This window comes from Solenopsis invicta, chromosome 5 (assembly GCF_016802725.1).
Source record: "Solenopsis invicta isolate M01_SB chromosome 5, UNIL_Sinv_3.0, whole genome shotgun sequence".
Classification (NCBI taxonomy): domain Eukaryota; kingdom Metazoa; phylum Arthropoda; class Insecta; order Hymenoptera; family Formicidae; genus Solenopsis; species Solenopsis invicta.
The window spans coordinates 12,177,038-12,204,629 of NC_052668.1; the positions used below are offsets into that span (position 1 = coordinate 12,177,038).

General features: G+C 30.0%; 1 protein-coding gene across 2 annotated transcripts; it reads left to right on the forward strand.

Annotated features, from left to right (window-relative positions):
* The first annotated feature begins 5,930 nt into the window (after nt 1-5,930).
* LOC105207532 (protein croquemort) lies at nt 5,931-22,570 on the forward strand. Of its 2 annotated transcripts, none has more exons than XM_039449106.1 (10): nt 5,931-5,949; nt 12,385-12,620; nt 14,412-14,572; nt 17,088-17,232; nt 17,476-17,682; nt 18,708-18,919; nt 19,738-20,191; nt 21,141-21,214; nt 21,393-21,606; nt 22,068-22,570. In XM_039449106.1, the coding sequence occupies exons 2-10, from the start codon at nt 12,504-12,506 to the stop codon at nt 22,200-22,202; spliced, it is 1,719 nt and encodes a 572-aa protein (XP_039305040.1). In that variant the 5' UTR covers nt 5,931-5,949; nt 12,385-12,503; the 3' UTR covers nt 22,203-22,570. The 2 variants fall into 2 exon arrangements, with proteins under 2 accessions (XP_039305040.1, XP_011175354.1); XM_011177052.3 differs by lacking the exon at nt 5,931-5,949 and adding an exon at nt 9,981-10,163.
* The last annotated feature ends 5,022 nt before the right edge of the window (nt 22,571-27,592 follow it).

Below are 27,592 nucleotides of genomic sequence, written 5' to 3' on the forward strand. Positions count from 1 at the left end.
ATCTATTGTTATACACGGTTGACAAAATACAATGTCATTTGGCTGATAGATCCCTATTATCAATAACGGTTTTTAGGGAAAGGGATCAATTCTTTTTATTTACCGACTACCAAACAATTTAAAACCGAAAAATCATCTAAATTTCCAAATTTTTACGTAATCTGCAGAGAATTAATAACATAATATCTACATTAGTATCTTAAAATATTACTCAAGATTTTGAATTAAGAAGATCGGTTATAAATATCAGCTAGAATTTGCTGTCTCGTATTTTAATCTCTAACTGAAATATTTTCAAATAACAATAATGCCTGTAAAAATACATATAAAATATCAAATAAATACATATAAAAATTTATTGTATTAAAATAAACTTAATAACATAATTAAATGTTTATTACAAATTAATTAAAAATTACATATACATTTGTATTATTTTTACATAAATATTAATATTTGAAATAAAATATTCATAATAAAATATGCACAAACTAAGCAATAAAATAATAATTTAAGAAGTTTTTACTCAACCTTCTCAATATAGGTATGCCAAAAGAGAAAATTACAATAAACGAAACAAATTCACCATCCTCGCTGCGTCTGCGCGCTAATCAAATTTAACAATATAAACATAAAAAAATAAATTTTGTTATTTAAATAAATTATATAAATTGCATAAATATATTGAATAAGTAAATAGTTTTATATAAATGAAAATATTGTAAATAAGATTAATACTATACTTATATTTCTTATAAAATTGTAAATAAAAATAATATAAATATATATACATATTTTATTTATAAATAATATTTATTTTTATATAAAATTTATATTATAAATTTATTAAAAAATGGTTTACTTCATTACATTCATTATTAATTTATAATATTCAAAGCATTCTTGAGAATTTTTCGTGAAATACAAATACATTTTTTTTACATTTAAGTACATTTTATCTTATAAAATTTATGTCTATTTGACAATATTTGACTTACAGTAATGTAAAATTATGTCAATGTCAAAAATACAACAAAATTGACGTTTGAAAATATTTTCTACTGTGTTGTATCGTATTACTTAATATGCATACAAAGTGTGGCAGAAAAGTAATAAGACTGATTTCTTTTTTGCAACAATTTTATTTTATTTTTATACATCAATGTTATCTCTTTCAAAGTAGTTCCCTTGGGCAGTTATACATCGGCGGAGGCGTTGTTTCGAGCCTTCGTAGCACTGCTGGAAGGCTTCAACTGAAATCACCTACAGCTCCTCGATTGCGCTCCTTTGGACTCAGATCTCTTCAGTCATGTTATCACTGGTGATGAATCATGAATTTTTGAATATGATCTCGAAACAAAGTGAAGAGTGGCACACTAAGAAATCTCCTCGACCGAAAAAAGCTCGAATGAGCAAGTCAAAAATCAAGTGCATGCTCATTTGTTTTTTCAACAGTAGGGTGAACAGTAGGCTTCACAGAGAATGTGTGCCTCCAGGACAAACTGTCAACCAAGTTTTTTATAAAAAAGTCCTTAAAAGGCTCAGAAAAAGAGTGATTCGCGTCAGATCGGACATTGTACACACTTGGATGCTCCAACGTTCCCTGCCACACGGCCATTTCCATCAACAAGTTTTTGACGAAAAAAGAGATTTCCGTGATTTCCAGCCCCCCTATCCGCCGGATCTCAGTCCGTGTGACTTTTTTTGTTCCCCAAGATCAAAAACCACTTAAAAGGACGTCATCTTGGTACTATCGATAACATCCAAAAGAGCGTAACCGAGGAGCTGAAGGTGATTCCAATTGAGGCCTTCCAGCAGTGCTACAAAGACTCGAAACAACGCCAATGTATAGCTGCCCAAGGGAACTACTTTGAGGGGGATAACATTGATGTATAAAAATAAAATAAAACTGTTGAAAAAAAGTCTCATTACTTTTTTGCCACACCTCGTATATGTTAAATGAAACTTCTCACATTTTTGCTCTTTTTTTTCTGTAGTAGAAACAGGTTTTTATAATTATATAACTGATGTAACTTAAATTTCGTAAATCTAAACATGCCTCTATGTAGAGAAAAAAAAAAAGATGTAAGAGGCTGGTAAAGAATGCGGATTCCAAATGATTCAAAGTCCGTTTGCTTACGGTGAACCCGTCGCTATCAAAATGTGTCTAACATTATTTTTGTTAATAAAATCACAAAATTTCCGTATAATAAACAAAGCACCACGATCTGATATTATCACCTCGGATCGAAAATAATGAAGAAAGTAATAATCTAAACATTGTATCGCTCCTGAAGTCAAAACATGTTTTGTCGGATATATCTTCACATACTTGCTGAAAGCATTTCCTATCAGAAATATATAATTATTTTTAACGCTTAATTAAGCGCACTTTATCCACCGGGCTATAATAACCAATATACAAAGTATTAAATAGTAATCCATATGGTACTATCTTTAATTACTACATAAAGTGGTATTATCTCTGTACTATCATTGAAAAATTTTTTTATTTCAACCCAAATGGTATCTTTGATTTTTTTATAAAACTCAAGCGGTACTATCTTTGTATTCTCATTGAAAGAACGTATTCCAACTTAAATGATATTTACTTAAAAATAAATAATATCTTAAAATTATATAATCTAATTTAACCTAAATAATATGTCCAAAAAAATGTATGAAATTTTTAAATTGCTCCAATTATAAAGAGAATTTATTGCTCTTTGAAATAACTGCTGTACTATTTTTAACAAATAAAATCCAAGTGCTAGTATCTTTATTTTTTTAATAAAACACAAGTGATATCTTTAATTTTTTTTTAAATATAATTCTTTAATCACAAAAAATCACTTGAGATTGGAATATTAATTAAAATAATAAAATATGACGGCTTGTGTATGCTAAAAGCAAACTTAAAAGTAGAATAAAAGTTAATTGAGCAAATAAGATGGAATATTATAAAAATACTGTATATATTAAATATTACATATCGTAAAGATTATGATATAATGGCCAAACAAACAATTCGGTACTAGAGTTAAAAAAAACAAGAACAACATAAGATTAAATTCGTTGAGGTATTCAGTAATTAGTGAATACATTACAAATCAAAATATATTTGTTTGGGGCAACATAAAAATTTTAGATATTGAAAAATATTTTCACAGAAGACTTATATCAGAAATGTTACACATTAAAGAATGAAAGAATAACATCAATTTAATCAAAAGCACTGAATTACTTGACAGCGCTTATCTTAATACGCTAAAAGAACTTTCCAGTGTCTCCTTTTCGAGATACATTGTATTTATGTTTTTATCAAGTGATATTTAACACCAAGAAGTTAAATAAAGCCTCGTTTCGTTTTTTATTGATATGTAATATTTAATATATAGAATAATATTCCATTTTATTTACTCGATTAATTGACTTTCGTCCTACTTGTAAATTCGCTATGAATATTAAATTGGAGATTGAACTAGAAAGAAATAATATGAACTAAATGCCATTCAACAATCTGTCTGCAGTATATGGATCTAGTTCACATCACTGAATAGAAACATAGACAACACTGGACATAAAGTAAGAAATAATTATGTCAGAAAAGATTTGAAAATAAAATTTAAAAAATTTTCCCAAGCATCAATAAAATCCCATGAAAATTCATGATTCTCAATGATAAAAATTAAATCTCCAAAAAATTACAGCTGTTTCTTGTTTTCTTTGTAGTACAAATCCTGAAAAATGCCTCAAATTATGACTCTTCTAAATGCATTATACAGTGGTCACAGATCCGATCACTTCTCTTGGACCAATAAAAACTAAAAATTATATTCAATACTCTCTTGATCTTCTAAGAACTAAATTTTTCGAGGGCAATTGATTAAATTAAAGCCGATGAAAATTATGACGCCCGAAGGTAATATCCTATTGAATCTAAATGAAGCTAATAGGCATTATATTCAACTTGTCAACGTAACGATCGATAATAGCGTGACATAATGTATCTATGTGCTATATAAACTATATTGTTAGAAAAGATATTGGGCTGTCTTTTCCTTGACAATATAATTTTAGCTTCAAGGCACAATATATATTATATTTAATGTAGCTACAATTTATATATTAATTAATTTTGATTAAGTAATGATAATCTGGAGATTGAAAGCATCTAATGGATTGAGATTAATAAGTTATTAATTGTTGGATTGATTAATATAAAAAATCGTATTGATTACGCTATAACTATAATTGCAATATATAACAATACATGACATTTGTCAAGGGTTTACTTTATTATTTATTTTAAAAAATTATAAAAATTTATTTTAAAGCTCATTGCTTATAAATATATATGTTCACTTTTTATACTTGAGTAATAATTGTATACTTTGGTTGTAGATTATTTAAATAATAATATACAGGTTACAAAGAGAACAAACATACACACATAATCATATGTATTTGCTCCCTTTGTAATCTATATTATTTGTTCACGAAACTGATTTTTTTCCTAGTGCAGCATAAACACATATCGAATTTCAAGTTACATCCGTGCTTCTTTCGGCCACCAGCTGATATCGCTCGCACGACGTTTAAGAAAGTTCCTTGACAATGTTGTCAAAACGATTTCCATAACAGTATTTTGAAGAGGGCAGAGTTCATAAAATGAATCATATATGATTTATCTGCCCTTTTCAAAATACTTAAAATTCTACACTAAAAAAATAATTTAGTTTGCTAGTTTAATTTACTTTGCAAATACTGAAGGAATTCTTTTATTCTTAATGTTTAATTGAGGATTTTCTTAACACCAATCAAAAATACTTTTATATAACGAAAAATATATTCTGAATGACTCTAGAGAAAACTAGGAGGAAGCAACTCGACTAACTGGTATTTTTATAGCAACCAATTTTTTCTATTCACATATTTCGCAGAAGCAACTAAATTTTTTCTTCTATAAAAAAATATTTGGCACACTGAAAAATGTCTCAACTAAATACTTTTTACTAATTTTTTTTCCTAGTGCGTTAATTGTGTGTTCTAATTAATATACGAGTAAGTTTAATTTTATTCATTCTGAAAAATTATTTTGGTGTCGAACAAAGAAGTGTAAAGTACTCTTAAAAATTCGCTAAATAAAAGCTGTGAATTAGTTTAGCTTGCATAAATTCTGTTTAATGATTCTGCAAATTGATTGGCATTTTATTCTTAAATGCAGGTGCGATATTAAATTCGTTCCCAATTGCTTTTTGAACAGGTTTTATCTCTCATCTTTTTAACGCTTACACAACTTTGTTTCGGAGCCTAATTTCTTTAACCCTCAGAGACTATTATCATCGTTCATGGTACTCTCGCTATCTCGTGCCAACATTACTCGAAATTGTTCTCGTACCGAGCGTACTGACCCGCTGACTGATCGTTTCTACGTAGGCAGTAAACGTCTTTCCGTGGGTCAACATTCAAAGGTCAAATAACGAGACGAGATAAGACGCGAAGGTTTCTCGTATGCGCCGATAAACAGCGCGATAATTGGTATGTAACAAGGGATGAAGGAGAGGTGGTGGCACTTCAAAGGCTTTACTACCTGCCAAGAGTGCGATCACTCTCGTCCAGGTTGTATAACGGCAGTATTAGATCTGCTGCGTTCGATGGATTGTCGTGAATAGGCTCTGCATCTACTTTGCTGCATTTATTGTTTCTTCGCGAACAATAAGCGGGAAAACGCGTGTACTAGTAAAACGAATATCTCTCATGATTTATATAAACCGCTTCTAATAATATCACGATGTGTATATGAAATATCAGAAACCGTTTTAAATAATGACAGTGAAAAGATAGCAGTGACGCGATGGCGAGAGAAAAGTGAGAGAGATTATGCGTCGTCTGATGCGCTTCTTAAATATCGCGCGTTAACGCGCTAGACTTCGGCTTCGTCTTCTGGTATGTACAGTATTTGGGGAAAGGAGGTCGAAAGTGAAAAGATCGGTCGGAGATCTTGGCTGCAAGAGTGATCACTTAGAGATATTGAGGAGTATGTCTGTGAACAGCCATGGGCGTGTCGATAGATAATAAATAATTTCGAGGATAAAAAAAATCTCTTTGGTGTATTACATAGCAGTATGTTCTTTCAATTCTATTGGAAGCGTCCTCCAGACATATGACCTGCGCTCCGTTAATTGCCCGACAAAGTACAAGGATCATTTCTTCTCATATTGAATTGAAAGAGCATTTTGCTAGCGCTTAACATCATGATTATATAAATAAGATATAAGGACACAAGCAAAATTGTTCTTGACTACTAGAACTGGTAATTATTCTTTGAGTAATTATTCTTTGCGTGTGCTTAATGACATTGCGGCAATATCAAAAATACTGATCTGATTTGCATGTATTTGCAGAATAAACTTTTTGTCTCTAAACGTTACGTTAATCAATTTATTGCTGGATGACTATCTTCATCTCGTAAGATCTAATTATAGATAAGGAAGTGTCGATAAACGGTGTGTACGAACTGCAAAATCGGATTATTCACATTCGATGCACTGACGCGGTTTGACCATGCGACGATAATTTATTCACGTTTCATGTAAGGTCGCGACGATAGCAAGGCCAACAACAGTTTATCACTCATAGGATCTTTTTTCTTATTAGGGTCATTCACCATTTTTAAATTTAGAAGACAAGCAGCACTTCAAGTACATTGTTTTCGTAAAATAAAAAAAAAATGTTATTTACAAACAATGTTATGTGCAATTGCGTTTTCTTGCAAAATTTTATTCCGAATGACGTCCTTCATTTTTATGCATGTGCATGTCTCCTTGAGACACACAATCAACATGAAATATACGACTAATAACATGTACTCAGCAGACAAACGAAAAGTTCAATTTAACACCATTGGCTTAATTGGTAGGAATAAAGTTGAAGTGTGCCACAAAAATGAAGAAATTCAACGTACATTCTTAACGGTTGAACAATTAAAAGCCACAAAGTATTCTAAAAATTTCACATAATTTTACTTATTTTTTGCATATATTGCATTATACTCTTTAACGACGTACAACATGAACGTTTTCTTATATAAGTTTACATAAAAAAGGAATAAATGACTAAAGTTCAAATAAAAAATTAGATATATTAATATTAAACGTATTTGATCTTTTAATCTTCACAAATAAACGTAGTGATATTTGTATAACTCATTTTTTAATATTTTTTAATACATTTTTAATACATAATGAATTTTTTAATACATAAAAGATATAAATAAACAAATCAATATATTTATAAAAATTATATTTTTTTTCTAATATGATTATTGCAATAATTTAAAAAAAATTTTTTCTGGAGATAATCTCAACAAAAAGTGATTTATATTAACGAGAATAACATATTTTTTTATATTAGCCTATATTTGAATTCTATGAGATTGCTTGTTGGTTTTAAAATTAAATTAATAAAATGTTTTTAATAATAAAGTTTTACATACGGCATTCTTAGTTTTATGCATATTCTTAGTTTCGTCGTTAGAAATCTCGGATGTGACTGTACAATTAGACAGCGACATTGACATGTGACGTTTCAATGCCTACCACAATCATCGTATATTTCAATGCTTACCTATCTCATCTGGAACCTAACAACTCAGTTTTTAATTAGCAGTTTTTTAACAATTTTTTAAATCATTTTTTCAACAGCAAATTTTTTGCTACATTTCTTTAATTCAACAGAAGTCATCTTTAATTCATAAATATTTTTATCAGTATACAAAAAACTACATAATAAATAGAGTTAAAAGTTTTTACGGAAGTATTTACAAGAAGATTTGCTATTCATATTATTTTTATATCAAAGCATTTTAAAAAGTAATGTAATAAAGATATATCAATTGTTTGAGGCATAAGATACCATATAAACTCTAACTTAAACTTTCATGTTTTTAGAAAGTACACGATCAATTGGTTTGAAATTCTAATGTAATTTGACTTTCGCTTTAAATAATATTCAACAAATTAAAGTATTTTGATTTTTCGATCATATCTCCTTCGATCGTAATATTAAGCAAGTAAGGGAGAGTAGAGTAAGCGGACCTATTTGCAGTGTTTGCTCTCTGTAAAACGTAAATTAAGTCTGATCGTAAAACCGAAGCTGTCGTTGGAAAAATAATTTAATTCCTTTTATTTTTACTTCAGATCATTTTGATGTATTTCTCACTCTTGTGTTGAGCTATATAATATAAAATGTAAAAATACTTTTTTTCGTACGATTTAGAACCACTAGTCCCAAATTGGACACTTCTATTTGTACTAATTTTTAGATAAAATTTTTTAAAAATAGGAATGTATTTATTTTTAGTATTGAGAGAAAATAAGCAATATAACAGTTAAAAATAAAAATTTTATCAAAAAGAAAAAATTAGTGACAGTTTATATAATTAAATGTTTCTTAGTCATGTGTTATGACATCGTTATTATAGAATTAGAGTTAAAATCAATAAAATTTAATTATTCCTGATCTAATGACTAATAATATTTTTCTAATGTAGCGTGCTACAAACCAGTGCTACGAACAGGTTGTAATTCCGATGTAAAAGTCCGATTTGGACACGAATGTTTGCGAATTTTGGAACAAATTTTACAATAAACCGCAAAAGTGATCACAAAACGCTTGATATTTTTAAATTCTACATTCCTTAATTATCTTAAATCAATTACCTTTAAACATTTTAACACCTTTTAAATAATAATTTCAAAAATTTTCTTTGTTTACAAAATTTTTGTACACTAGCTAAAAATACATATTTGCATCTATTCTATGCATGTTGTGACAGAGAATGATCAAACTGCTGTCACACGTTTGATGTTTTATAAGGATTTTACATTATAAGTGACACAAAAATTTGCTTAATCATGTTCATTTAAATTAAAAAGATCCTATTTAGAACACGGTCCGATTTAGCCCACTCTCACTTATATTAAATATTAATGATAATTATTTTAACACGTGCATATGCTTGTTTGTGCAATCAGTGTACTGAGAACAAAAATTGTTAAAAAAATAAAACAAGAATATTTAATCCGACTTTATTAAGTAAACATATTAGGTTGACTCGACAATTATTTAGTTGCGTAAAAAAGATATAGTTCATTCATATCAACTATTCAAATTTTTTAACCAAGAATTAATTAAACCAACAATAAATATTTTTTTGACAAATTTTTTTTCTCAGTGTGAATTAAATTTCTAAAAAAGGATGTACCTTTACTGACTCTTATAATATTATGCAACGGTTTAAATATTTGTTCTATTTGCAAATGTTATTTTTACGAACAGTAACTACTTACAATGAGCCAGGAAAATGAAGAGTTTACAGAGCAGACAAACTTAGCCGTGATGAAAGAATTTAATTCAATCGATTTATCACCGATGACCCATGCTGAACTTGTCGTTCTAGTTGTTTGAATATATTTTGATTACAAAGAGAAATATACATATATCTGTAAATATATTTTTTTTCTCTTTGTGTATGTGTGTGTGCGTGTGTGTGTATTTTTTTCTCTTTGTACGTTATGTATTTTTAAATTATTTAAGCAAAAAGTTTAAACAAATTTCTAATTTTTTGCGCTATGAAGCACTTTGTTACACTTTAATGTTAAATCGCACCAACTTAATTTTGGTAATTATGTGACATATAAAACATGTATGTATAGTAATGTAATACATCGTCGATTATATCGATGGCCCAAGTTATAAGTAATTGATGTGATAAGGAACGCGTCAAGTCGACAGAAGGCCAAAGTCTTCCCACGTGATCCACGCAACGACCAATTTGTTGGACTGGTAACCACGAGGGGGACTATCTGAAAGGGAACAAGGCGCGGTCAGGGCGCAAGGGACAGAGACGGTCGGAGGAAAATCCTCCCTAATCGTGGTGGGGATAACAGATGTTAGACTGCCTGTTGATTCACAGTGCTTGTCAGTAATAAACGCGTCGTATACAGAACCGGATCGTGTGGACGCGCGTGAAGTGTCAGTTGCCTAAATTCGACAAATACCAATCTGCTTCTTAATATTTGAGTATTTTCTGCGCTGCAATGTCAAAGTTGAAAAAACTGTAATTTCGGCAGACTGAACAGCAATTTCTTCATTAAAAAGTAGGTCTTGAAGGAAAAAGTCTCGATTTTTAAATCAACATACAATAATGTAACGTAATTATAAAACACGTGAAAAAATATTTTAAGTTAAGAACTGCGATTTGATAAAAAATATGCGCAAGTAATATTGTTTAATTGTAATTTCTTTGATCTAAAGTAGAATACACTATATGTTATTGGAAAATTTAATTTACCCAGAGAAATAAATATGCGATCATACAAAATGCGACAGTACAAAAATACAATTTAAAATTATAATTTATAATTTTACAATTTCTAATTTTACAATTACGTTGAAAACAATAATTTTATAAGAATTTATTAAGATTACAGATGGTTGTAATAAAGTATATTAATTGAAGTATGCTACATTTACATTTGAGTATTAAAAATTAGCACCAATTAATATAATATCTATATTACTGATATTTAAATAATAGGATTAGTTTTTTTCTAATTAAGAAATTGGCAAAAATAATGTAATATAATGTAATTATATTCAAATCGAAATCAAATAAATAATAATGATCGCAAAGCAACACGTGAAAGTTAAATCAATTTGCATTTTTATACGTTACGTGTACAATTTGCTTGTGCATTTAAATATTATCGAAAAATCAACCTATTGGAATGTGTGAAATACTTCAATTAAATATCAAATATTAATTTTGTTTTGCATTATGCAAACGGATGCAGTGCCATATAATTGGAGAACTATTTAAAAAAAATAAACTACAAGATAACCTTACATAATCATTATACGTCATACAAGATTAAAAAAATATATTCGCAGTACATTACTTGCAAACATATTTTTATAACTTTAGCGTATTAGTTTCATATTTCTGTAACACTAATAAACATTTATTTAATAATAAGCAATTAATGCGTAATTACTTTCTAAACTTTAGATAAATTATTTTATGCTAAATTGTAAATCATAAATTGTGATGTGCTGATTTAAATTGACTTGATTTTAAATAAAAAAAATTGATTGGTAATTTTACGTTGAACATTTTTTTTGTAAATTTATTAATTATGTTTTAATAGACTTAATATACTTTATTGTAAACTTCATGTACAAGTAGTTTGCATAAAACATCAGAAATATTAATTTACATAATATATCACAAGTAATTTATTGATACGCAATGTTTTACACTTGATATAAAAATAAAATATTTGTACACGGTTATATATAATAATAATTAAATTTTTGTATCTATTAATAATGCCTTATGTTTGTAAAATAATAAAACAGACGCATATTGTTTTGTACAGTTATTTAGCTACACACTTATAATCGTTTAGTTAAATAGATTTATTCAATTTATTCTGCAATTATTATTAATCATAGCTTTTCTGCTGTTAAAAGTTTAGCCGTTGTAAAAGGATAATCGTACAAATGAAGAGTATAAGCCGTATTCATGAGTCCTATGGACTCACTAATAATGCACGCGTTATGTATATTATGCCTTGAATACAATAGAGAATCAAAGTCAATAAGTATTTAACATATTCTTTTAATATTCACACGCTGAAAAGATATATTTTAGTAAAATGTTTTTCTACTTTGAAGACACAAATCTTTTCTCTACTTTTCTCAAATTTTATTTTAATATGGATCATAATAATAAACACGACTATTTTTTATGTATATTATGCATTGAATACAACAGAGAATACAAAGTCAAAAAGTATTTAACATATCTCTTCTTTTGATATTCGTATGCGAAGATATATCTATTCAAATATTTCTATCGTTTTTGAAAACACACATCTCTTTGCTCTTCATCTATCAAATTTATTTTAATATGGCTCATTTAAAAAATAGTTATTTCTTTCGCGAATTGATCAATTGCAAGTTTCGAGCCTGGCAAACGTCTTTTTTCATTTGAAGCTATCAACAACGACGCTTTATTCGGCGCCATTATCTCGTCCAAATTATTTCTCACTCCGTTCTCTGAAAAAGCCCTTAGAACGCACACACCCATGTGACATATTAGTGTCGACACATGTGAACACGAACGTCTATTCGTGTCGACGCCTACGCATTCCTACTCGGCTCGGAAACTTCATTGGCTTAAAGAAACACATTACGCGCACGCAACCAGCGTGCACACGTACATACACGTAACAAGCGTGTACACTTGCACGCTTGCACATACAGGCGACTACATAAACTCGTTGACTGGCAGATTAGATACGTTTTATCTTGCAGACTCTGAAGCGCTGCCTGAAGACGCGGAGGAGTGATTAACGAAAAGGCCGAACGCTCGAGTTCAGGGTGCACATGCTGAAGAGACGGCGATCTGTGCATGCGGAGATACACGCGTCACTATGAGGCCGTGGCTGAACAAATCGCTTTGTTTTGCGATTCTAGGGTTCTTTTTGATAGCCCTTGGCATTTCCTTCTGCTTCCTATGGCCGACGGTTTTTCATCAGATTCTTCAAAAAGTGAGTGCGGAAGATGATTATTACATTCATCCGTAACAACGTGTTCTCATATGTTTTTTTTTTTTTTTTTCATTTCGTAAAGCAATAAGGCTTGTAACGCTAGATAAGTTTTGTAACGCATTCTTTCTCGTACGTGCTACATTAAATGCATAACTTCGTTTACGTTCGAAAGCTGCTTCAACTTCTTTTCTTTGATAAATTTGACTTGCAGCGGATTTATATGAGGAATATTGACACTAACAATCTAATCTTGCTTATCTCAATGACATGATACATGGCCTTCCTGTTTATGTCATTGCTTCGAGCTGTTCTTTTATAAAAAAAAACAGTCTCGAAAAATAACGAAAATAAACGGTTATGAAATCATACAATTTTCAATGCTCAGACAAGAGTCAAAAAATATATTTGATTTGAAAGTAAAAAGTTTTATAATATGTAACATCGTAAATTATGCATAAATATTATAAATTATTAAACAGCAGCGTTAAAACTTCAATTTTCAATTCTCTACCGTTTATTACTGTTTCTAGCTTCGAATATATTGTTTATTATTCCAAAAAATGTATAAAATGATAAAATATTTGACTTAAGTAATTATAAAAATATGCAAAAATTGCTAAATTATGTATAAAAAACGGAACCTTATAATTTATAAATCAGTTAGCTCATTTTCATTTGACGCGTATTGAGATAACCTTTTTGCCTTCTTATCATTATTCCATCCAATAAATTATTAGCTTCGGTTAAAGTTATATATTTAGCGAAATGACGACAACCTTGCCGCCTCTTACAATTGAACATACTTATCAAGATTTTTGCACAGAAAAAGAAATAATAATGCGCGTCACATGTTTTTCATCCACGAACGCGGAAAATAAGTCACATTTGTATATTAAATGCGTTCAACATTGTGCTTCAAACAGAGCGTCACATCATATGCGATAAATAAGATCACTCGTTGAACTGGTCCACATACTATGCATTTAGAAACTGGACACTTGTCTCGGCGCTAGTGCCGGCCCGATTGGAAAAGTGGGCGATTGTCCCATTAATTGATGTTTCTCTGTATCGCGGCACGTCGCAAACGGTTCCATTTCACGCCACCGGCAACATCGTCGCGCGCGAACAATCTCGAGTTGATGTAAGGTATAAAGACACACGCGCTTATCCATGTCGCGTCCGTCTGCCTTTGTTTTTCCCACTAAGCCATTTGCGATATCGACGCGACGCGGAGATTAATAGCGACGCTATGTAAATAGGTTCTTGTTCTAGATCGCCATTAAATCCGATTCTTATCGCGCGTATCATTATACTTTGCAATCGATTAACTGTTACTATTTTCAAATACAATATTATTCTATACAATAATATCTTATTTTAATTGTCTCGATAAATCGTATCGACACATAATGACTTTTTGATGCTGAGTCATTGCAAGAGTCATGATAAATTGAATTGTAAATCATAACAATATAATTATAATATAGCATGAGTCATTTAATAATAATACGCTCTTTTTGAAGTGGCTCATTCAGGACAGCGTATCGCGCGAATTAATCTTTTCTTTTTTGCATTGTTGTGCACTATGTGGACAGCTACTGCCAACACACTGTTGCGTGTGTTCGTCAACCATAAAACGCGATCTGAATAGCTAACTGCCACTTTATAAGGAAATCATTTGCATTGTCATTATTGCACTTAGGTGCAATCAGTGAAACATCGTCAGACTATAAAGCGATGATTGTTAACCGGTTTTTTGTTTTCATTAAATATTTCTTTTTGTCTGTCTAGGAATTAGCTCTATCGCCGACTTCGAAAAGCTTTGAGATATGGAAGGACACCAGCAATTTCCCGCCGCTGTTTATGAAAATGTATCTCTTTAACTGGACTAATCCGGAGAAATTCACCATAAACAAACCACATTTCACTCAAGTTGGACCTTATTATTTCAGGTAAGTAACCTTCACGAATAAATGATTTTAATTATAGCTTTTGATTTAAGAAAACACATTAAACAAAAACACCACAAGTATGCTCTCTTATATATAAAGTTGAAATTAATTTCTTAAATAAGATTATTATTTTTTTTTTTGTTAAATAAAACTAATTAATTTCTTAAATAAGACTCAATAAGTTTCACTCATAGGCATTAATTCATTTAAAAAATATCATTATATATTTGGATATTATTTATGACTCATAAATATTACAATGAGTTGATGACCCTGAAACAGAAAGTTTCATGACCATGAGAGCCACTTTAGATAAGACGATTACAGTCGCATTGTAATCAATTAAATCAACGCATTTTATTCATTATTTTTATTTATAAGTTTATTTTTGTTAAAAACATTAATTCTGTTTAGAAATTTATCAAAATTAATATTTTATAAATTGCATACCAGCTTATTAACAAATAAAACAAATAGTCATGAGACACAACTGAATTTTTCAATAAAATCAATTGTTGTGCAAGCAAAGGAAAATAAAAATGTAACATTGAGAAACGATCGCCGATATCAACATATCACTTTGTCTTTAAATTAAATTTTATAAACAAACAGTGAAAATAATGCTTTAGAAATATTAGAGACAATAGAAACAATAGGAGCCACAAAATGTCTTCTATCAGATAACATTAGATAATAGTTTTCATAATATTTTTATATTGTTTCGACTTTTGCAATAATCAAGTTTTTCATAATATAAGCAAAATAAATGTCTGACAAAATGAGCCTTATAGAAGTGACATAGGCAGTAACGCTACATTATTCTTTACTTCTCTTTTCACATGAGTCACTTGTACAAAATATTTACAAGTTAATGTACACGGGAATTTCTACAAGGTCTTTCACTTCGATGTAAATATTTGCCAGTTTATACAAATATCTTGCTATAAAGATTAGGTTACTGCTTAATAAATACATCGTATAATACTATGTCTTTTATATTCTATCTTGTATAATTTTCATTATCTTAATCTGTCTTACTAATAAGTATGTCAGTTTATTCTGCACAGTTCACTCTGAACTCTGATTTTATGTTTAAAACCGCGTTATAAAAAAAATATTTAAAAAAATATATAAATAATATAATTTTAAAATGATACAAACGTGTAAAATAATCAAATATTATCAATAATATACTTTATTGTTGAAACTACACAAACGAGAATTTACAAACGAGAATCGTAAGAATATTATTTACGTATAGAAAGACTTGTTTTTTAGCTGACCTTCTTCAATTATTTAAGCAGATTATGTTTTTATCAGTATCAATAAAGTGCAATTTCCGAGAAATAAGGGGGTGTCGCTAGACATTACAAAGATACGATTATTCTAATCAAATTACAAAATTACAACATGATAACGAATCCAATGATGACAATGAAGAAGAAATAGTTAACCTCGTTACATTGACATCTTAATGAACAAAAAATACCAGAGTCGCGTACGATGCGTAGGCGAGCCTATATGAAGTAATTGACTAATTAATTACTTTCTTCTGTTCTATAATAACACGTAACTCTTCAATAAGTGCTACAAGACTCGTTTGTTCGTATCGTGTTCTTCATTCGCCTGGTTTACCTCAATGTATTTTTTACGCTCAAACCAGTAAGAGTCAAGTACTAACTTACAGAAATAATTCGGGGTATCAATATCATCGCTGCTTTTCGTAATATGCGTTTCTCAAGAAAACATATGCGCTATGAAAAATGTAATTCCTGATAACTCTTGTCGACTGTTTTCTTCGAAAACAGCAACAACTTGAAACGATTTCTATGATTAAAAGAATTGCAATAACAAATTATGTAATATTTTAAAAGTGTAACAGAAACTTCAAATTTGTTTAATTGTCGTCGATCAGTAAACGAAATTATATGTGACCAGCGTAATAAAAACAAAAAAACCATATAGGAGTATATTCTTCAGAATAATGGTCGTAATTTCATATAAATAATTAAATCAAATAACTAAATGCTTATTGAAAAAATATTTAATCACCTAAAACAGAATTCTCCTCCTACAATCGTATAATTTCCGTTTCTAATTTTATGTTGATAATATAAAGATTGTGCCTCTGACAATAAGAGACAATTAGGTATGGTCATCATCAGCACGACCTGGTTACGTAGCAATTGTCCCGTTAATATTAATAAGTAAAATACACATATAGGTCAGATATCTGCGGTTAAATAATCGAAGATTTAGGAACACGCTTATTATTTAATAAAACATGTCAATTAAAAATAACAGCAGAAAACGTAAATATTATTTAACTTTAATTTGCGTACGAGTAAAGGATTATTGAATGCTTATACTCAGTTCGTATTTCATTAATTAATCAATCATGTTTACCCTCTTCTAAATCATAAAATTGAATGCTCGACAATTAAAAAAAGAATTTTGGACTGCGCGAAACTATGTAAAGACGAAAGAAGGAAAGAAATATAAATATAAATTACAGGGAAGTAAGACAAAAGGATAATGTCAAATTTAATCATGAGAATAAAACCGTCAGCTATCGTCAACGACGATTTTGGTACTACGATGCGAAACGGAGCAATGGAAGTCTCGACGAAATTGTTACCAATTTGGACGGCGTCGCTACGGTAAGCCTCCTTATCGCATCTTTTGTCGCGTTTTTAGTACATTATATTGAATTCACAAAATCAATTTTAATGCCGAGAGGAGAGAAAAAGAGCAATCACATATATCGAAGACGAAATATAATAGACGAAGCTCACTACCGAATTTTATTCAGATTTTCTTGAAATTTCATCCTAATATTAAAATAGGAAAAATGATCGATTGAGGAAAAAACACATGTTATACATATATTATTCTCTTTGCAGTCTGCGGTACATAAAATTCGATACTGGGATCCCGATTGGCAGAAGTCACTATCTTTTCTCATGAGTAGCACCAGCCGACGGCTCTATACCAGTAAAAAGGTGGACGAATGGCTATTTACAGGCTATTCCGATAATCTGCTAACCATGGGCAAAATGATGCCTATTGAAGACGTCCCAAACTTTGATCGTTTCGGCTGGTTTTACATGGTACGTCTGTTAATGAAGCAAATATAATATTTTTCGTCTTCAGTGATAATTCATAGTTGCTACATTATTGCCATTCTTAGTCAAGCACAAACAAGTTATTTGCATGCGAACTATGTATTAGCATTTCAAATCCGGTCAACTGAATAAATCGTTTTTCCTGTTTTCCGTATCATTATCGTTAATTTTTATTTGCTTTAAACTATTATTTATTCTATCGCTTCAAATATTGAAAAATCGAACACTTTCCGCTTTGATCACTTTATATATTAAACTATTCATCTCTTCTTTGAACGATTTAAAGTGCTAATACAGAAAATAACATGTGGCATTTGAGATTATTTTGAGTCACGCAAGAGCTATTAATAGCAAAAAAATAGTACATGGAGCATTCGAGTTGCATGGTACTGGCATTACAGTCGATGATAGAGTACTTGTAACCGGACTTAAATTGGTAATGAATGGAAGAGATCGCATATAGGTCGCGTTGCATAGCGAATAAAACGAAGATACATTATGTATTATACTGATATTATATCGTTCAAAAATTATAGTTAGTAAGATGTATCTCTAAATACTTTCAGCGTGGAGTAGCTATGATTACATTATTGAAACAACTGGTTCTCGTAAAGATAATGATAACACGGATCGTTCACATGGGAAATGAATTAAATAGCCGTTTTATCGGTGATGATAAAAGATATTAGAAAAAAGCAGACAAAGACGTAGCTTTTCAATAACAAAAAATTATTAATCCACAATAACGCATAATCGCGTTTCTTTAGATCGTAAAATAGAATAGAATTATTAATACTCGTATTCATTCCTTAAGAAATGAGGATTTCCTGTTTTCATCTGCCTTTGTTTTGCATAGATTAGTACGTAAGACAAAAACAGAAACAGATAATAACAAGAAAACTTTGTTTCTCAAAGACCGACTACCAATACGAGCGTAAAAAATCAAAGATCAGCAATTAATTTAATACAGAAAGACAGCGCAATTTATTGTCATATTTTGATTTACGTAGAAAAATGGTAGCACGGATATAGACGGCCATATAAATATGGAAACGGGCGAGGATGACATTAGCCAATTGGGAATTGTAAGAAAGTGGAATTACAGAGACACTATGAAATTCTACAAGGGTCCTTGTAATGTTATCGAAGGCGGCGCGGGTGAATTTTGGCCACCCAACAGAATGCAGGACGATATTACTTTGTTCAGTACAGAATTATGCCGGTAAGTGAAAGAATATTATCAAATTAACCAAAATAAACTGTGAAGCATTTTTGACTGTTAATAACCAATTAAACGATACGTAACGAGAGATCAAGATTTCATTTTTATAAATTTATATCAATATATAAATTTGTAAGAACAAAATTTTGATCTCTCGTTACATATCGTTCGATTAATTATAAGATATTCATGTTTAAATTAAATATGGGGTAAATTGCAAAATTCGATTACCAACTGGCTTTCAATTACATTTACTTCAATAATTTAAGGTTTCTAGGTTGTTGAGTACAAATCCAAAGTCAAAGTTGACAAATTCAAAATAAAGAATAAATGGATTCAATATGGCGAACGTCAAAACTGAAAATCTCCGGATTGTCGTAAAAATTAATGTACAGAAGTCTTTCATGATACTGAATACGAATCCGATGTCAAAATTGGCAAATTCAAAATAAAGAATAAAAATTAAATATTGAAATGAATTAAAGTAATTGAAAGCTAATTGGTAAATTATCAATAATCAAATTCGCAGCTTTTTGCAATTTACCCCATATTTAATTATAAATATCTTATTAACTATAGCCGACAACAAAAATTTCTTTTGACTTTTCGGGAGGTTTTTTTATGCCACTGTGCATACTGCTTGTGCGTGCTATTTCGTCAGTTTTGTTTTTATGTACCATTTTATCTTTATTGCTAAAACTATTCCGATTTTTAAATAAGGGATTAAAAAATTATCAATATAGTTTATCAATATTATTAATCAATATAGTTTATCAATATATATTTGACTCTTGGCCTTATTCTTGATATTATTTTAGTCCGCTAATCTACGAATACGAGAAAACGGTTTCTCATTTCGGTATCGAGGGTTATCGATATGTTCTCGATAAGAAAACTCTCGGAAATGACACGAGACGACGTTATCCTCATGAGCAAGCGAAATATTTCGAACCGACCACGACGACCGAGGACTTTTTCGCAGCTGAACATTTGTCTGAGATGGGAATCACCACAACTTCCGACAACGATCGCTCGTCCGAAAAGAGTTCGGAGTACTCAGATGACGATCCGGATGTCATTAACATGGGTAATTGCTACTGCGGTGGCGAGTGCACGCCGTCAGGTCTAATAAATGTGACCGCGTGCCGTTATGGTGCGCCAGTCTTCGCCAGTCTACCTCATTTTCATAAGGCTGATCCCATTCTTCTCAACCAAGTCGATGGGCTATCACCCAACGATAAGGATCATAGCTTCTCAATAACCGTCGAACCCGTAAGTATAAGCGAATCGTTTTTAGGACGCGGACGATAAATCCGCGATAGAAATAACGCGGTCAGTCAACCCCGTGCGCTACTGGCAAGATACTAATTTTGCTATCGCCTTTCATCCGGCCTATCGAGCACGATGTGGAGGAGGATGTGGCACTGTCGCGATAATTCGCGCTATTGAGAAAGCAATCGTGTTGTATTATTCGCATAACTTCGTGTTACACGATAAAAGTATTTACAAGGGAACCTCGCCAAGTGTCAGTCTGATTTTAATAAAACTTTGTAAACGGTTTAAGGGGTAAAATCATCTCTCGTGTGTAGAAATAAAAATGACTGAAAACATTGAGTAAAACATTCAGTAAAAGAAACCAGTTTTTTTACTCTGGTCTTGAAGTTTTTTTACTCGAATATATATTTTGCGACATTTAACACTGTATTATTTTTCTAGAATTCCACTTTTGCATTCATCCAAAAAATTTCTATATAAAAATAAACGTAAACAATTAGAATGGAGTAAGATGACAATAGATATCTTTCGACGATGTCAATTAGATTATTGTTAATAGGAAACAAGAAATAAATTCAAGGCTTATTTCAACACGTTTCTTTTGTGTTTATTTAATCATTAAAAATACAAAAATATTAAATAATATCGAAATAATGCATCAAACATTTTAACAATAAATATCAAAAATTAATTTTGTTTCTTTAGTACTTTGGCAAAAATGCAGTTTTTTACCGTAAAAAAAATACTTCTTTTTACTAATTGTTAATTTCTTACTTTGAATCAAAAATATCAAAAAGATTTTTTTATATTTAAAATAATTTTTGAAATATAAGTAACAGAAAAAAACTGAAAACCGCTTTACACATAAGTAAAGCTAAAAAACGGACATTTTTGAAATTATTTTATAAATATAAATGTTTTCTACAAAATGTATTTAATATTTCAGAGAACAGGAATTCCTTTAAAAGTAGTAGCTAGATTACAAGTCAATCTTCTTATACAACCATCAGAAATTGTGACGTAAGTGCCTACATATATAAATAATAAATAAAGGAAGGAAATAAATAATTAATAAAGGAAGTTACATTGTACAAACAAATTACATAAACAAAACACCTTGAGATCATGATAGAAATCTAGATATCTCTTCATAATTATTCGCAATTAAATGAGGGAAAAACCAACTTTATTTTTTCAGGCTCTTCAAAAACGTACCCAAGATGTATATACCGATGATATGGTTTGAGCTGACAGCAGAAGTTACCGAGGAGATGTCATCTGGTTTAAGACAATTGTTAGCTGTCCCAGTTGTGATGCTAAGTATCGGTATAACTATGATAGTCGTAGGATTATGTTTAATTGGTGGCGTAGCGTTCCTGTATTTCAAGAAGAGACGACAAGTAATTCCAACGGTACGTGTACACTGTTAAATTCGTAATGTCGAATTCTACGTAATTTGAGTTATTTTTAATCATTTTTATAGGTCACAATTATTACTACTTAATATGTAGTCAATTTAAACTAAAACAATGAAGTTAACTATAAAAATGTAAAATTTGATTAAAATTTAATTTCCTATTTACTAAATGCATACGTTAATACGGACACTATTTAATTTGAAACTAAACAATTTAATCACAGAAATGAGTTGATTAGATGACGTTGTTTTTTTAATTACATATTTTGTATTAAAATAATAAATCGGCACACATAAAAAATAAAAATAACAAAATGTTATTTAACTCAAGGAATTTATTTAAATTTGATATTAATTCTTTAATATTTAACAGTATTATAATTCATAAAAGTGTGTAATTCTTTGACCAAGAGAATAATTTAGAGAGCATTTTTATCGCAACTAACAATTTTACAGGAGGAGACAACAGAAAAGGCGGTAGACGAATCGCCTGACAAGAAAACGGAAATGGTATACATGGACAAAACGAGTAGCCAAAATGAAGATACCAACGTCAGAGGCGATCGCCGTTTGTATGCCAAACTCTACTGAATGTCCCTCTGGGGAGAGAAACGGCATAGGAAAATGTGCAACCGTGGTGTAATTTTGACACATAAAAAGCATAAGACATTTGCAAAGTAAAATTTCATGTGTTCGAGCTCCACCGCAACGATATACTGTCCTAAAATATATATACTAGCAAAATGTCAGAAGCACATCGATAGAACGTTTTATGTATGCATATATGCAAGTAGGAAAATTGATATAAAATATTCCTACTTGCGTGTGATTTGCAAAAACTGTGAGAAAAAATAATTAACAAAAACTAAGTTAATTTGTAGATCGCGGATTCCACGTTTTATTTCATATAAATGTTTCACAGTTGCATAACAAAAAAAAATTTAATCAATTCCTAACTCGATAATAGCAGATTTTAAGAGTATGCTAAAGTAACAGAAGAACTTCCTCGACGTTAGTTCTACAGATCACTGTAGAATATTTTTTGAGCGAGACCAGGCTATCGCTCTTTGTCCATCGCATAGATCTGTTTTTGTTTTTTGATTATTTCGCCATCTGCGAAAATCTATCAACTACTGTTGAGGACCATATTGCTCTGTTTATGACAGTTCAGCTTCGCTAAGCAAAATATGCATGTGGTACATTAGGATATTTTTTTTGTTAGGTGTTTAGTCGTAATTTCACGCGGTCAGTGTTATTCGTGCACGTTTTTTGAAGTGCGCTCTACTATCATTTTGTACGTACGAGCTACACAACTTCTGTATTAAGGTAAAATTAACCTCAGGAGACGGCTACGAATTAATTTTTAATGATTTATAAATTTTTGTTCTATTTTCTTGTAAAATTGACTACAGCGCACTTTCTTTTTACGCGTATTTTAATTCTAAAAAAATTTTGTGATTCTGTAACGCCAATTTGAAGATATTTAGTGCACTGTAAATGTCGGTAATTTACGGTACTTTAGCATCCTCTTAAAAAACAATTTTTTAAATTACATATTCATTTGTGATGCAAACCTTTTAAACATATACGTACATATACGTTTAGATGAAACATCACAAGACAAATATGAAGAAATGTATAAAATGATTTTTTAAGGATGATGAAAAAGAGAGATTACGTGTTGTATAAATTGTATGTTTCTTCATATTTCAAAGGAAATATTAACATTACGTTTTTAATGAAGATTTTATTCGTTTCGCGAATGTACGTATCTTTATATCTTTAAATACGTATCTTTACATCATTCCTACGACATAGATCAAATAATAATGATTTTTTATAAAATATTGATTGGATATGTTAAGACTGACGAAATCGCGTGCGCTAATTGTGTAGCGCTGTTTTATTTTATTCTCTCTACTCAATAGACTATTTCTACACATATATTTACAATTAAACTCTTCTATCAAGCCGCAAATCAAATTGCAAATTTCATTTTAATTAAGCTATTTTGCTAATTCAATATTAAAACTGAAATTGTTTCGATCACAACAGATCGTGAATGATTACAAGTTAATCTATAGAAGAAATCGGAGAGAATTTTCCCTTAAAATTTACCATTAAAATCAGTTGTGAAACATGGACTATGTTATCCTACGACTGCAACGATTTTGAGGAGATAAATTCTAAGAGAAATTGCTCTTCGTAGATAAAAAACACACTATAAACTGTTTCGCACTACTTGCAAAAATTAACGCCGTGATTGAATCGCAAACGGAAAAATGAAAAAAGGGTACGAAAAGTTTTATAATGACAAATACATCTAATACTGCGATAAATTTGAATTTATGTTTTATTTCGAATATAAATGAAATGTGAATTGTGTCTTTATTAAACTTAGACTTTTAGATATTAATAATATTAAGGCGCACGATCTACACAATCTACACAACGAATTACGTCAATATTTAGGTATATAGATGTATGACAAGATATAATATATAGTAGCAAATAATATATTGTTACAGATATGTACTGTGTAATGTAATGCGTTATTCTGGTACCGCTTGTACTTGAATGTCGGTTACGTTCCTTGATATCAGTTGTTATTAAGCGGGTTCTTTGATTTAGATAGGTATTTGGACATTTATGATGCAACATAATTTCGTGATAATACGGCTTCCTCATGCAAAGTATACACTGAGAGAAAGATTTTATATTTATGACGATAATTGCATGCTACATTAATTACGGTTAATTCCATTTTTATACTCATTACTGCTATAATAATTTTAATAATAATAACTTTGTGTTAGTAGTTCTCCCAGTAACGAAAAATTTACTATAAATTAATAAAGTAAAATATTAAGATATAAAGATGGTGAAAGTAAAACAAACATGTTTATATAGTTAATGTAATCACTTATTAAATTAAAAATAACTATTTTTTAAACATTTGCTTGCCATTTACTATTAATAATAATAACAAATATTGTCATTCAATTTGCACGAGTAAAACTATAAATATTTAGTTAGCATCGAAAACGACTATGATAGTTAAATTATGATAAATGCAATCATTTTTTTTCTCTCAGTGCATATGTGGTAATATCAAAGTGAAATTATCTCATTAGGAGAATTAGTATAAAATCCACCGAATACGTTATGTATTGCAATTTTATTTACTTGTTATGTTACCATCGCAGCATAGAAGGTAATCCAAAATTATATTATTATATTGTTCTTTCTACAATACCTCGCGCGGTAAGTTGTATGAACAAAATTTGTGATATACTCGGGGTTACCTTATTTGTACAAACAGGAAACAGTCAACTTTATAAGTGCCAATAAAGTTTAAGATAAGCATGTATCCGAGCTGAGAGTCGTGACAAATATTACTAATGCTAACGTAATATTTAAATATTGTAAGTGTAATAAATATATAGAATGTAAAAGTGTTATACGTTTTCAAATATATTAATCGTGTTCCACTGGACAATTTTATACTGTATTTTAATAAAAGGTCTATACTATTATTAGAACAATAAATAATTGATTTCTTGTGATTCATTGTGTTTTGCAAAGTAAAAATAAATTCTAAAACAACTAGTATTTTTTTTATCAAGCATGTTTTGTAAACTTATTTAAGTCCTTTTTTTTATACCATAGAATATTTATTTACTTCAGCTTTTTTTCCAATCGAAGAGGCTTGGCTTATAATATTTCTCAATCACACTCGTTCATTCACATTGTACTCTTAATGGTTATAGTTAATCCATTACCTAATTTCGTTTTGGTTCGTACAATCTCTCTCTATTTTATTTGCTTATCTAACCCAGCCCACAATATCTATATCTCTAAGCAAGTTATATTTTATTTTCTTATTTCTTATATCTTGTTCCAATATTACCAAAGGTTTCTTATCCCATGCTTAGGTTTTTATCTCTTATCTTCTTCCTCCTCAACTACTTCTTTTATCTATTTTCCCACGATTACTTCGAAACATTATTCTTCACTTCTAAATTCCTATGCCACAGCTCACATATTTATTTCGTTTTTATTTTAATCTATTTCATCAAAATGACCTATTGTCTTACCTAATGTCTCAATATTCTTCCATGTAAGAATTTATACAATCCGTTTCTCGTAATCCATCTAAATTATATATTGTAATATAAATAAAGTTTTCAATATTTACTTCATTTACTTTTTCCATTTCTTAGAAATAAAGAAAGATAAAGAGTAAGTTAAATCGAGTTTAAAGTTAATCTGCGTTGATAGAAATAAACATAAGAAAGACTCTTATAACATTTATTGTTGCAAACAAAAAATTAATTTTGAAAGCAATTTATTACGAAACCTATGAAAAGTGTTTAATCAAGTAAGATGCTCGAGCAACGTTCAAACCACGTTGACATACCAGTTCTCGTCAACACTAAAGGCCTCGGTGGAGGAACTGCTATAATAATTAAAAAATCAATACGATACGAAATAATAACATCCTTTGACACAGAAAAAGAAAAAATACTAGAGCATACAGTAATCAAAATTACAATCTTAGAACAAACAAAATAATATACATAATTGCAGCTTACGCAAGATGCGGCAACCAAAAAGAGTTTATACCTGAGTTAATGAAAATATTTCAAACACTGAAATTAAATAACACGGAAAACTATTATCTAATTTCGCGAGACTTAAACGCTAAGTATATCAAATGGAAAAATGTAAACAATAACCCTGCACTAAAAAGTGATTGGATAGCAACAGTATTCCCTTAAAAACAAGATTTCTAAGTACTAAATTTCCCTCATACCCACAAGGTAATTCTTACCTTGATGTAGTACAAGCTGATGCCAGATTAACATTCAATGACATCGAAGACGATTGTAACCTAAACAGTATTCCCTACGGGAGCGACAACAACGTGATAAATTCACCATATCCCTTAACGAGGAAAACGGATTAGAACTTGAGCGAAACTTAATAAATTATAAATATAATCTAAGAAAAACTAACTGGAAAAAATTCAGAATGACATTAAAAGAAAGTATCACAAAAATATAATTCCCAATGACAGAAATCTATCGGTTCAAGAAATCTACAAATACTTAGAAAAAATTAATTCTAAAATACTGAATGTTATAGAAAAAATAGTGCACAAAATAAAAGAAAATGACTCAATCAACCCCTATATGAATGACAAAATAAGAAAACTGCAAAAACAAAAAAATAAAATACTTACTAATACCGATTTCGGCTGGGGCACACCGGTTGCGCATTTCAAGTGTCAGTGCAACTTTTGTGTTTGGCTAGTCAAATAATGCAGTCCCTCAATGGTGCCGCACGTTCGTTTGGGCTCGATACACCTCATAAGTGTATATTGGGTGTACACAAAGTGAACCTGAGAAAATAGTCAGAGCCAGTTTGTGTGCTACTGGTAAGGTGGCACACCGGTGCGCCCCAGCCGAAATCGCTATAAAATACATCACCTAAAAAGGAAATGGCCGGTATGTTATCCACTGACAATGACAATTCTGAATGAAAAACTAGATGATATTAAATCGGAGCTAAAGAAAAGAAATTGCAAGTTCTATAAATATTTATTGGAAAAATAAAATTGAAAATATTCCAACTAATGATTCCACGATGTTCTCACAACTAAATACTATTTTCAGAAAGAAAGACAGCGGATGTAGTCAAGTCCCGAAAATAAACTAATTAAAAGAAAAAAAAAACAGTTGTCCGATTACTGAAGTCAAGCAATGTTGGGCATAGTTAGTACTCGGATGGGTGATAGTTTGAGAATAACATGTGATGTTGTCGTTTTTTTGCATTTTTATTATTTCCAGAGAGCATAAAACATTTGTCATAACAATTTTTAATATTCTGAATATATGTTTTCAAAAAATAAAAATAATAAAAATTTTATAGAAATATTTTATAAAGATTTTGGAATAATACAGAAATTATTATAATAC

Coding starts and splice junctions, on each gene's coding strand:
- LOC105207532 (XM_039449106.1), top strand. CDS start 12,504: ATGAGGCCGTGGCTGAACAAATCGCTTTGTTTTGCGATTCTAGGGTTC. Junction 17,683..18,707: donor GTTTCGGCTGGTTTTACATG/GTACGTCTGTTA, acceptor TGATTTACGTAG/AAAAATGGTAGCACGGATAT. Junction 21,607..22,067: donor GACGACAAGTAATTCCAACG/GTACGTGTACAC, acceptor ACAATTTTACAG/GAGGAGACAACAGAAAAGGC.